This window comes from Leucoraja erinacea, chromosome 20 (genome assembly GCF_028641065.1).
Source record: "Leucoraja erinacea ecotype New England chromosome 20, Leri_hhj_1, whole genome shotgun sequence".
NCBI lineage: Eukaryota > Metazoa > Chordata > Chondrichthyes > Rajiformes > Rajidae > Leucoraja > Leucoraja erinaceus.
Genome location: NC_073396.1, coordinates 15,694,609 through 15,707,001, shown reverse-complemented (window position 1 = coordinate 15,707,001; position 12,393 = coordinate 15,694,609). Strand labels below are relative to the sequence as shown.

At 42.0% G+C, this 12,393-nt stretch overlaps 2 protein-coding genes across 3 annotated transcripts in view; one reads left to right on the top strand and one right to left on the bottom strand.

Moving 5' to 3' along the window:
• Positions 1-7,290, top strand: part of tmem184a (transmembrane protein 184a) — a 57,459-nt gene extending 50,169 nt beyond the window's left edge. Inside the window, exons 5-9 of the mRNA XM_055651354.1 lie at positions 767-842; positions 1,411-1,502; positions 2,875-3,044; positions 3,755-3,952; positions 5,206-7,290. Of these exons, the coding sequence (XP_055507329.1) occupies positions 767-842; positions 1,411-1,502; positions 2,875-3,044; positions 3,755-3,952; positions 5,206-5,450 (781 nt within the window). The 3' untranslated portion in view covers positions 5,451-7,290. The remainder of the gene's footprint in view (positions 1-766; positions 843-1,410; positions 1,503-2,874; positions 3,045-3,754; positions 3,953-5,205) is intronic.
• Positions 7,291-7,492: 202 nt separating this feature from the next.
• On the bottom strand, positions 7,493-12,393 carry mettl4 (methyltransferase 4, N6-adenosine). Of its 2 annotated transcripts, XM_055651353.1 has the most exons (3): positions 12,274-12,377; positions 11,565-11,615; positions 7,493-9,105 (listed from the first exon to the last, which is right to left on the bottom strand). In XM_055651353.1, the coding sequence occupies exon 3, from the start codon at positions 8,851-8,853 to the stop codon at positions 7,561-7,563; it is 1,293 nt and encodes a 430-aa protein (XP_055507328.1). In that variant the 5' UTR covers positions 8,854-9,105; positions 11,565-11,615; positions 12,274-12,377; the 3' UTR covers positions 7,493-7,560. The 2 variants fall into 2 exon arrangements, with proteins under 2 accessions (XP_055507328.1, XP_055507327.1); XM_055651352.1 differs by lacking the exon at positions 11,565-11,615 and having other exon boundaries at positions 12,274-12,393.

The following is a 12,393-nucleotide window of genomic DNA, read 5'->3' as shown; positions in this document are numbered from 1 at the left end:
GCAATGACAAGGAGAGTATGGAAACTTCAACCAAGGCCAGGATTGAATCTGAACCTCTGGTGCTGAGATTGCAGTTTCTCTAACGATGCCACCAAATGGAGTGTGACTAAATGTTATTTTGGGGATTAAATTCTGGCCTTGACAATGACATCTGCATACAATATACAAATGCAATAAAATCATTCAACTAGTGAAGGCTTATTACAAGGGGATTCTGCTGCATAACTTCTTAATCGTTTTCCATGTACAGGAACTTGTAATTTAGGAGCAGGAGTAGTCACTTAATTTAATTAACTGTCGTTTAGTTAAAATCAACTAGCTCAACTGATTGTAACTCGCCTATGTTGCGTGGCATTCTTCCACCCGATTGCTATCAAGAATCTTAACTACCTATGCCTTAAAAATACCTAATCTCTGCTTCCACCACCTTCAAGAAGGGGTCCAAAGACTCGTGACCGTGAGAGAAAAGTTTGCCCCGTCACTATCTTTTCAAACAGAGACTTACAGTATTTCCATGTTGTGACTTCAATTCCAGGTGTTTGTGTTTACTGTGAAATTTGTGTTACTTGTGCACAAAACACTTTATTATAATCCTAATAAATTCTGGATTGGTGAGCAGAGCAAGTCTAGTCACTGATCTGTAGTGTGAACTGTTTCTTTTTCACAGTTGTCAGATTCTTGAGCATTACAATATTTTTCCATTTTTATTATTGGATATTTGTTGGTGTAGTTTCCATTTATTAACTAATTTCTGTCTCATCTTCAGGACAAGTTGTTTGTACGGAACATGCTGTCTGATGGGTATGACTTACTCCATTGGATTTTTGCGATTTTGCAAACAGGTGAGTCCACAAGATGTCAGTGGGGTCTGGCCCATTGAAAACCCTTGGGCATTGCATTCCTCCCACAGCGGCTGCAACCCACCCAAATAACCTGATTATATGATCAGGTCCAGAGTTGGATTGTGTGTTGAAATTCTGTTGAAATGTACTGTTTCCATTCAGTTGTTTAAGAAAGAACTGCAGATGCTGGAAAAATCGAAGGTAGACGAAAATGCTGGAGAAACTCAGCAGATGAGGCAGCATCTATGGAGCGAAGGAATAGGTGACGTTTCGGGACGAGACCTTTCTTCTGAAGAAGGGTCTCGACCAGAAACGTCACCTATTCCTTCGCTGCATAGATGCTGCCTCACCCGCTGAGTTTCTCGAACATTTTTGTCTACCTTTTGGTTCCAACCAGGATGAGTCAGGAAGGTATGTGCGTGTGAGAGATGATATATCCGTCTTAGTGTATCTGTGTGTGACCTGGGTAATGAGGATCCACAATTCACTGAAGTGCAAAGTTGTCAACACTCACTGCTGAGCACGTTCTTGGAGCTGCTGATTACAATGTCTGATGTCTCCCAACCAGGCCACCCTACAGTTCTGTGTGATTAAACCCCTGATGGCTGTCATCACCATTATCCTACAAATCTATGGCAAATATCACGATGGCGACTTTGAGTAAGTTGGCACTTTTTTTATTTGAAATCACTTTTGAATTTAAAGTGTGGTGTTTTATCATGAGAAGCTTTAAGACTATACTGTTTTATTGAAACTTTCTTTTCAATGGCCTTCTTTGGTGTGCAAACGAAGAATGGGCTTGGAATTTTTTGTGGCTTTATGAAGTAAAGCAATTTTCCCTTGGGCATCAAACAGCTTGGTTCTCCATTATACAGGTTTGGCTGAGAAGCCTGGAGAAGTTGCCCTCCACTAGGAGAGATTCTTGAGGGACTCTAACTGAAAATCTGTGTTCTCATGGGTGGATTGGGAACAGTGCCACCATGTGAAGCAGACTAACTATCCCTGTTTCATTTATGTGTGCTATAAACTAAGGGGGCAAGCCGCCGAGCTCCCTGTGGTGGCAAACCACAAAGCCGTGGAAGAGGGAGCCGCTGACGATGCGAGGAGTGGGCCAGTAGGAGGGACTGGGGTATTGCCTTCAGTATTTTCAAGTGCAGGAGGCGTCCCCGGTACACAAAAGGCTGTCCATCAAGGAGAGGGATGTTGGTTCGCGAGCCAGTTTAGGACAACAGAGGAGGCTCTGCAGCAGCCTGGGATCGGGAGCCGCTACAGTACATTGAACCTGTGGACTGGACTGGACTTCTAGTAAAAGGGGAAACTCAGGAGAAACTCAGCGGGTGCGGCAGCATCTAAAATAGGCAACTTGTCGGGCCGAAACCCGTCTTTTATTTCCTTCGTTCCATAGATGCTGCCGCACCCGCTGAGTTTCTCCAGCATTTTTGTCTACCTTCGATTTTTCAGCATCTGCAGTTCCTTCTTGAACATTAATTCTTCAGTTTCAGGTAAGCCACATCCACCCAGTGTCTCTCCCTTTATTAACTTCTTCCATCTGCCCTCATTACCAGGACTGATCAACCTCCCCCACCTGTTCCATCTCCTCAGTGCCCACATCCCTTCCTCTCACTTGCTGGTTATCTTCTCTATACTATCAGCCCTGATGCAGTGGCCCAACCTGAAACTTCAACCATGTCCTTATCCCTGACAGTTCTTCCAGCAGTTTGATTTTCTTGCTCCAGATCCAGCATCTGCAGTCTCTTTCAATGCGTCTAGTATTCCAATGGCCTTCTAGTTTATCATTCCAGTTGCCTTCCCAACTAGTATTAAAATTCTGCATCAAAAAGTATCTATTCAGGAAGTTCCTATGCACCTTTCAGAGTAGTGTTCTTACAAGCAATGTGGGGAATATCTAAAGGATGGATGTAAGAGGTAGTAGAAAGTATAAAATGAGCTTGGGTAAATATATTTTTTGAAAATAAATGTTTATAGCTATATTGAATCCTTTTCCAGGTTAACTGTGACTTCATTTCCACAGTGTGAGAAGTGGATACCTATATATCACCATTATTTACAACATTTCTGTCAGCCTGGCACTTTACGCAATGTTCCTCTTTTACTTCACGACCAGTGAGCTCCTCAGTCCATATGATCCTGTCCTGAAATTCCTGACAGTGAAGTCAGTAATTTTTCTCTCATTTTGGCAGGGTGAGTATCAATAATATGGATAAAGATCTTAACTAAATGCCATTTTTAAAGAGAAAATTAACTTCTGGATGGTATTTTATTTAATGGTATTTTATTTAAAATTGGGAAATGGTAATGAGAATTTTCCTGAGTTCTAAAGGTTGAAGGACTGTGCATCTTATATTGGAAATTCCGAATATTATTTAGGTCGGGAGAGGGGAAGAGACTGTGGTAACTGAGTTTGGTATTCGTTGGAGGGAAGTCACTTGAATCTGTTATTTGAGACATGACTAAGCACATGAACAAGTGTCAGCTGATCAGTTGTTAACATATGTCAAGGCTTATCATCTATTTACTAATATGGTTGAGTTATTTTATTATTTATAGATTATATTATGGCCATATTATTTACATTTAGAAATAATTACACACAACTCCCATGCGAATTTTAGCAAAGGGAAAGCAAAGATCAATTGCTATTATTTGGAAGATAATGTGCATAAAATGAAATTTCTGTACACTGTATAACTTCTCTTGCTGGTGTAATAAGATTGGCAGGAACAACATAAGTTGAAGTTGCAGGACTTAATGTTTGATGTGCACATTGAAGGCTGCAGTCAAATGTTATCATTTTGAAATAAGTTTAGAATTCAATAAACATTTTCATTAACATTATCCATTATTGTATGCAAGCCGTATCTGCTAAAATGGCTGTGTTAATACTTCTCTAGGAATGCTATTGGCAATATTGGAGAGATGTGGGATAATCCCAGAATTGCAGATTATTGATGACCATGAAGTTCGGGCGGGGACAGTGGCCGCCGGCTACCAAAATTTCTTCATCTGCATCGAGATGCTCTGTGCTGCCATTGCCCTTCGCTTTGCCTATCCTTCACAAGTGTACGTTGAACGTAACGAGTTGACACAAGGTAGGAAAACACGCTACTCCTACACACTGCTTCAATTGGGTGGCACAAAGTAGACCTTTAGAAATGAAGACAGAAAATACTATGGCCAGATCGGTCACCATTCAGATAATCCTGAGTCATAGTGAAGTATATGGCACCAGGGTCTTTACTTGACAGCCAATGACTGACTGACTGGAGTAATTGGAAGATGAGTATAAATATTACTATTGTCATCAGAGAATTTAAATCCAATTAATTAAATAATCTGGAACAAGATATATGTAAAGGATCCCAGGGTACTTCTTTGAACAAGAACGCTAGTTTGCATGTTGTGGCCAATATTTATCCCACAGATGATAATGCAATAAAGTATACAGATTATCAGAGCACCTGCATCGTGTAAATTGTTAACAAATTAGTGAAACAATTACATTAATAGATTAGTAATCCTGAGATTTGGGAAAAGGGGTCTGAAGAAAGGTTTCGACCCGAAACATCACCCATTCCTTCTCTCCAGAGATGCTGCCTGTCCTGCTGAGTTACTCCAGCTTTTTGTGTCCATCTGAGATTTGAACTCCAATTCCAGTTGACTAATCAATAGTGTTGAGCACAAAACAACCGCAATGTTACTAAAAACAATTCTGAACACCACTGTTCTTAGGTGGAGGAAATCTGCCATCCTTGCCCAATCTGACCTCTGTGTGACTTGAAACCCACTAATTGTGGTCGACCATCAATTTTCTGGTAAATGGGCCTAATGAGTTGCAGATTTGAAAGGGCTGGCACTTGATTTTGGCCTTGCAGGTGATGACAAGATCCTGGACAATTAATAATTGTAAAAAATAAAGTGCCCGCTGTTCAAAATGCTTCAAAGTTGTAATAAGGGATGTGAAAAGTGGTAAATAATTGCACATCTTTGTTTCAAAGGATTTTTTTCGAATTAAATTCTAAATATATTAATGGTGGAACTGAAGATGGTGCCAGTGGGTTAAAATGGTGGAGGTTGGTCTGGGGCATGGGCCTGTTGGGGTACAGGCCTGTTTCTGTATTCTACATACAATTCCATGAATGTACAAGTCCCGGGACCACAGTTTGGTTACTTTAGCATTCATGTATAGATAATTAGCAAGTGATAAATGAATACGGGATGTGTGGGGATTGTCCAACTGGTGGAGAAAGGTCATAGGAGAAAACCCAGGGCTCTCATCAACTGGTTTCAAACATTGATTATTTTTCAATCTCTCTTGACTGGCTCTCATCTCTGTTGTCTGCAGGTAATGTGGCCCCCATGCAGAGCATCTCCAGCGGGCTGAAGGAGACCATGAATCCCAACGATATTGTACAAGATGCCATCCACAACTTCTCCCCGGCGTACCAGCAGTACACACAACAGTCCACCAAAGACGAGACGACGCCCAGGCACAACGGACATGTCCTCTCTCAGGCCGCCAGCAACTTTATGGCCCGCCGAAAGAAAGGCGAGAAGACCATCCTCATCAACTCTGAGGACGAGCTGTAGATTTTGTATTTGTTTTGATTGCTATATTTTTTTTAAGTGAGATAACAGGAGAGGTAGTGCCCAAACTCTCTTGTGCCCTGGTTCAGGGATCTAGAATAATGCCTTTTCCCTTCTCAGGGAACTTAACTTTGATCTTCAGTTTACTCAAGACTTTGACTTTAAATGGATTCCTGATTCTGAGAGTAGATTTGAATGTGGGGGCAAATGAAGGAACATTTAGAAGTTCTGCAGTGGACTTGGAGCTTGTATACACTTTCAAACACACACATCTTCAAACACAAACAGGCCCACATGTGTGGAAGGTTCAGCTGCTTCTGCAGATTGTCCACTGATTTCCCAAAAATTGAATCTCCAGATTCTAGGCAATCTTATTGCAGAGACTAAACATCTCATGACAAAAAAATCTGTGTTGTCAAGTTGGAGTTATTGAATGTTTGTCAACTGTTACAACAGTGTCGAATATTACAAATTACTCTCAGATGTGGCATATCCCCTCTGGCTGAGACAGGAATGCTGTTTACAGTGAAGACACTGTCATCTCAGTGTACCTACAGAATGCACTGACTTGGCTCTCCGCTTCCTTTTGATGCCTTCCTTTTACTGCTTGAAAATGGGTACGGAAAGGCAACATATCTATTCTTAGGAACAAATATTATATAACTGGAAGGGCTCAGTTTACTAGGTGGAACAGAGGAAGATACATCTATCTCTGCAATGAATCAGGAGTCACAGTAATGAAAAGAGGTCCCAGGGTACAATTGGCTGAATTTGGCAATTGTGCGGATTGTTGTGTGTGAACAATGACCACAGCTGGAGAAATCTGAGGTGACGCGTATCCTTGTTGAGGCCTCCAGCAGGATAGATGTTTCAAATTCAGAAACTTAACGAGCAAACCGTACCCCTTCTCCTGTTGTAAAATGGTTGAATGTGCCAACAGTTACTTTCACTTCAGGATGAGGTGCTGAAATCAGGGATGTGGTTCTGATTTGAAGTTGCCCTTTGAATGAGAAAGCAACATCACAGCTCCAGGTGACCACAAATGTTTCAGGGTCCAGAGAGGATGACTGTGTTAGAGCTTAGGTTAAGGCAGTGAATTAGAAATCATTTTTAGTTATGAGGCAACTGGATTTTAAATTATTTTTTTTTGCCACTTATCTCTTGCCTTGTTCTGGAACTATTGCTATTGTTGTATATCGTACTTCCAGAGTTTACTTCAAGAGCGGAATGTAGTTTGAGATGGCTCGAATACAGTATGTTAGTAGATAATGCACTGATTTTATGTGATTGTATTTCAGGAGATATATAATTGTAAAAAGTAGCTTTAACATGAACCAAGATTTTACAAATAAAAATTGCTTAATCACTGGTTGTGCAAGGGGGGAGAGGTTTCCGAATTTTTTATGAGATTAGGAATACAAACTCCTACTCCTACGCAGAATTATTCCGACCACGACTTGCTGGTGGTGTCTGTTGCGACACTGTAGGTGGTACTCGTAATTCTCCAACTTTCAGGAATATAATGTGGGTCAACTCTGGTGCAGTACTAAAGAGGCGTAGTCGTCTTTCAATTGAACCATTAAATCAAATTTGGGTCAAGTTAGTTGTAGCAGTTTGTGAATTACTAAATGTATGATGATAGATAACTATGGCAAATGTTTTATGTATTTCGTAATTCTTAATATTGATAAAAATGAAAAGTACCTAGTGAAAAAAATAGAAAATGAACGGATCTAAGATATTGTGGGTTGAAGGAGCTGTTCCTGTGCTGTACATTTCATGTTCTATGTTTAAAAATCCTGTCAAGGACAGCTCTTTAATAAACAGATGGCATTATTTTGGATATCTAGGGTCCCAGTACAACTCATCCAAAACACTAATCTTTTCTACATTGCTACATACGGGATCTTGCTGTGCACATAGGGAGCCATGTTCACTACCTTGTGACAGTAATTATGAAAATATTTCAATAGTGGAAAGCTAAGTACAAAAGCTTAAGAGAAAGGAACACACAAGTTTTTAAAAGCATCTATTTTATTACACTTGTAATCATGACCCTCGAGCTGTGAATGTTCAAAGGGCCTTTCCCCCAAAGTGTCTAGTACCAAGACATTTATTGCTCCACGAATGGTTGCTGAGGGAGTGATGGGTCAAATGGTTGGTGTGTCTGTGAATCGCAACAGCTATGCTCTCCTTGCTCTGGGCCAAGCTGCTGGAAATAGCTGAGGTGCTGGAATCGCAACACCTCGTTGCCCCAGCTGGTCCACCCAGGCTGCAGGTTACGAGCAAACAGTTCTAGGCACTCTGGGTGAGGTCTGGTCAGTCCTTTCAGCACCTCTCCCAGTGGGGGTTTGTGAGAGTGAAGCCGACAGGGCACGCTGACAATAAGCTTGCGGTCTGGCACCGTGACGTTCCCAGTGATGACATCTTCTCCACCTTGCTGTGCTGAACTGCCCATGTAACGGCCCAAGACCAGGATCTCATACGGCTTCTTGTGAACGGAGTCCAAGGGCACCACAAAGTCCCCGTGTCGGGTCACCTTCACCCAGTGCCACTCGGCGACCACGTGTACCGACCAGCTGGGGTACAGCTCCTCCTTGACGAAGTGTAGGTGCTTCTGCCGATTGGTGACCCAGCACACCACCAGGCAACCGGGGGCAGAGAGGAGCGGCACAGGGAGCTGGCGGATCTGCCAGGGAAAGAGGTGGCTGTAGCCTTTGCTCCTCTTCACAGACTTGTTCTCCCAGGGCGGGTCCAAAGTGATTACGTCGTACTTCTTGTAGCCCAGGAGCAGCTGCACGCGGGAGATGTCTGACAGCAGGAAGGAGCATCGTGGCGGCAGCAGATAATGGTGACCCATCAGTCTCACCAGCCGGGCACAGCCTGTGCTGTTCTCTGTCAGACGGCCCAGGAGCTCCAGCACAGCTTCTGACTCGTCGGTGATCACCTGTACTTGCTGTTGGGCTTCCTCCGACAGATGCTTTGCCATGGAGCAGAGCTCTATTAGCATAGAATCGGCAAGGACCACAGCCATCTCTTGCCCACTGCCACCCTCCCTCCCAGTCTCTTGGGCTTCCATATGCTCCACCAGCTTTCTGGCGCCATCCTGAATTACCAGGCTGACCTTTTTGTGGTACTCCAGAGCCTCCACCTCTCCCTGGTTCAGTTCCCGCTCCTTCCTCTTGCGCTTCCTACCTTTCACACCTCTGTCACTAGCCGTAGACCCTTGGCTCGGAGTCCCTGGTTCAGCAATGTGGGGTTTCTCCACATCAAAATATTCTGCCCTGAAAACGTACCTGTGGCAACGTGCGTCAGGAGGAGAGTGATGGCAGCATCTATACCACTGGTTGATGTAAGACTGATGATCCACGAGCCATCCCACTGGGTCACTTCTAACCACAGACATTCCCCGATATTCAGCACGAGGGTGCTGAGCTAGGCTAACACCACCCCCCCTCACTGGCTTATCCCTTCTTCAAATAAATTGCCCTCCCCACTCTTCTCCGCCCACCTGTTTGACTCGCTCCCTTCCCAGGAACATCATCTTCCCCCTCATTCTGTGAGCTTGTTCCTTCCACTCAAAGTGCACACAGCTGTTGTTAGCATGGCGATAGCAGCAACGCAAATCTACTGGAATCCAACGTGGAAAGGAAAAAACCTGTGGATGTAAACCAAAATAAAACTTTAACTTTATGACTTGAGCATTTATGACAAAGAATGAATTTAACTGTAATTTAAAATATAACATTCAAATTCAACGTAGAAATCACAGCAGTGTTTATACATGGTCCCCCCCATTTCAGAGCACCATAATATTTGGGACACAGGGCTTCACAGGCGTTTGTAATTGCTCAGGTGTGTTTAATTGCCTCTTTGATGTAGGTATAAGAGAGCTCTTCGCACCCAGTCTTTCCATCACCTTTGTAAACTTTTATTGCTGTTTACCAACTCTGAGGACCAAATTTGTGCCAATGAAAGTCAAAGAGGCCGTTATGAGACTGAGAAACAAGAATAAAACTGTTAGAGACGTCAGCCAAACCTTAGGCTTACCAAAATCAACTGTTTGGAACATCATTAAGAAAGAATTACTAATCACAAAGGGACTGGCAGGCCAATGAAGACCTCCACAGCTGATGACAGAAGAATTATTTCTATAATAAAGAAGAAAACTCAAAACACCTGTCCGACAGATCAGAAACACTCTTCAGGTGTGGATTTGTCAATGACCATTGTCCGCAGAAGACTAGATGAAGAGAAATACAGAGGCTTGATGCAAACCACTGGTTAGCTGCAAAAATAGGATGGCCAGGTTACAATTTGTGCAGAAGTACTTAAAAGAGCCACCACAGTTCCGTAAAAAGGTCTTGTGGACAGATGAGACGAACATTAACTTACATCCGAGTAATGGCAAGAGCAAAGTATGGAGGAGAGAAGGAACTGACCAAGATCCAAAGCAGACCACATCATCTGTGAAACACAGTGGTGGGAGTGTTGTGGCCTGGGCATGTATGGCTGTTGAAGGTACTGGCTCACTTATCTTCATTGATGATACAACTGCTGATGATAGTAGCATAATGAATTCTGATAGTGTATAGACACATCCTATCTGCTCAAGTTCAAACAAAAGCCTCAAAACTCATTGGCTGACGGTTCATTCTACAACAAGACAATGATCCCAAACACACTGCTAAAGCAACAAAGGAGTTTGTCAAAGCTAATAAATGGTCAATTCTTGAGTGGCCAAGTCAATCACCCGGTCTGAACTCAATTGAGCATGCCTTTTATATGCTGAAGAGAAAACTGAAGGGGGCTTAGCCCCCAAAACATGCATAAGCTAAAGATGGCTGCAATACAGGCTTGGCAGAGCATCACCAGAAAAGACACCCAGCAAGACTACTTTCATTTACATGACATTGCTGTGTCCCAAACATTATGGTGCCCTGAAATTGGCAGACAATGTATAAACACTGCTGTAATTTCCACATGTTGAAACCAAAATGTATAAAAATGGCCTTTATTAAAATCCAACAATGTGCACTTTAACCACGTGATATTTTCTATTACCTCCTTGCGGAATGTTTTTGTTCTTTTATAGAGCTTTTAGAAGCTGTTTGCGCTTCAACTCTTCATCAAGCACAGATCATCAGAGCTGGGCTCCATCACAGACCCCACCTCTCATCCCTGTGCATTTCAGCGGGTGAAGGGCCATAACATCAGAGGTGGCAGTCTTCAGAAGGAATATTGAACTGTACTATATGCCTGTAAATAAATAAATCCCCACCACCACCACCACCATTTGCAGGAAAGACAGAGAAGTTCCTGGCATCTTACTCAATATTTATCTTACATATTACTGATCTGAACATGTCCACATTTATAGTGGCTCTACAAATTGGCAACCATGCCTTTAACATGACAGTTTAGAAAGTACTTCACTGGTTGTAAACTAGGTTGAGTTATTGTAGAGTTGTGCAAAAATGCAAGTTCTTTATACACTTCTGAATCATCAAGGTTGTAATTTTTAAAAAATATTATTGCGTCAAGGGTGATTAATCCTTTTTAATACGAGGGTCAGCCAATCATCACACCAATGTGAAGCAATTTTCAAAGAATCTTTGCATTTATTTATCCAAGAAGGGAATCAGTTGCTGAATGTATTCACGACTGATCAATACCTTTTTAGATGTTAATGAAATCATGGGGTTGGTGTGGGAAGAGGGAGCAACTGTAACATATTTGCCAATATCATATTGAATGATTGGGCAGATAGGAATGGTTCAGTAATCTCCTTCAGCTTCTATTTTTAGTAAATATGTTATGTGATTTATGGGGAAATCTGACCTAATGGGTGAATTTTAAATAATAGCATAAATGTTCCTCCCTCCTGATCAGTTTTGATATCGCCATTGGACTTTGGTGGAGGAATGATGGAGATGCATTGTAACATCAAAAGTTATTTTGTGCAGTCTATTTTTGGGACCATACAAAGCATTACATTCTTTAATGTCAAATATCACTGCACTTGTCAGTTCTGCCATGAGGTAGTTCATTTGTAAATTCTGGAATTGTGTCAGTCTCTTTATATATATATATATATATATATAATAAAGAACCTACCTAGGGGTTTTCTTCACCAATGAAAGATCTACAATTCCAAATGTACCTTGACTGAGTAGAAATAAATGTGATTTTTTAAAATAAGATATGCTTTCTGTTAATTTAACATCCATTGCAACATTTCATAAACATAAGTTTAAAATAAATTGAATATATTTGAAAAAGATACTCCCTTGCAAAGTGAGAAACAAGGCAATCAATTTATGCTCGCAAACTTCTGGCAAGTATCAACAGGTCACTTTAGTGATGATATACAGGTCAACTCAGAATATTGGAGAATTCCCTTTTCTTTGAAATAGTATTCTTCAAGTGGTCGAACGATTTAACAGAACAAACCACATTGGACAGTGCAATGGTCCGTCAACAGGACGGATTTGCCACTCAAATCTCAGGGTAAGGATTTGAACCCTCAGCGCCCTCGCAATTCAGCGATGGTGTTAACACCCAGCCCAGTGACCCAAAAATAAGACAATCGTGAACGCTTTACGATTGTGCAACAAAACTAGTGGGTGGTGTTTAGCCGCAGGTCTGTCGTCATAATTTGATAACATCAACGCTTGTAGCTCTGAATCAGCCTCAGTCCAAATAACCAGAGAGATCATGAGTTAATGTTTATATGAAGGAGGAAACAATGGCCTCCCCCCGATGAATTTAAACTTCAATTCCTTCCTCTTGTTTGGAAAGTGGTTTTGAAAAAAAGGTCACTCACTTCACTGCGGTAGATCAGGGCTCCTGTATTCTGTTCCCTGCTGAGGAACAAATCCGCCACAAAGCTCAACCACTCAAATGAACAAACTTTGACCCCACCTGGGATGAGTGGTTCCTCCCC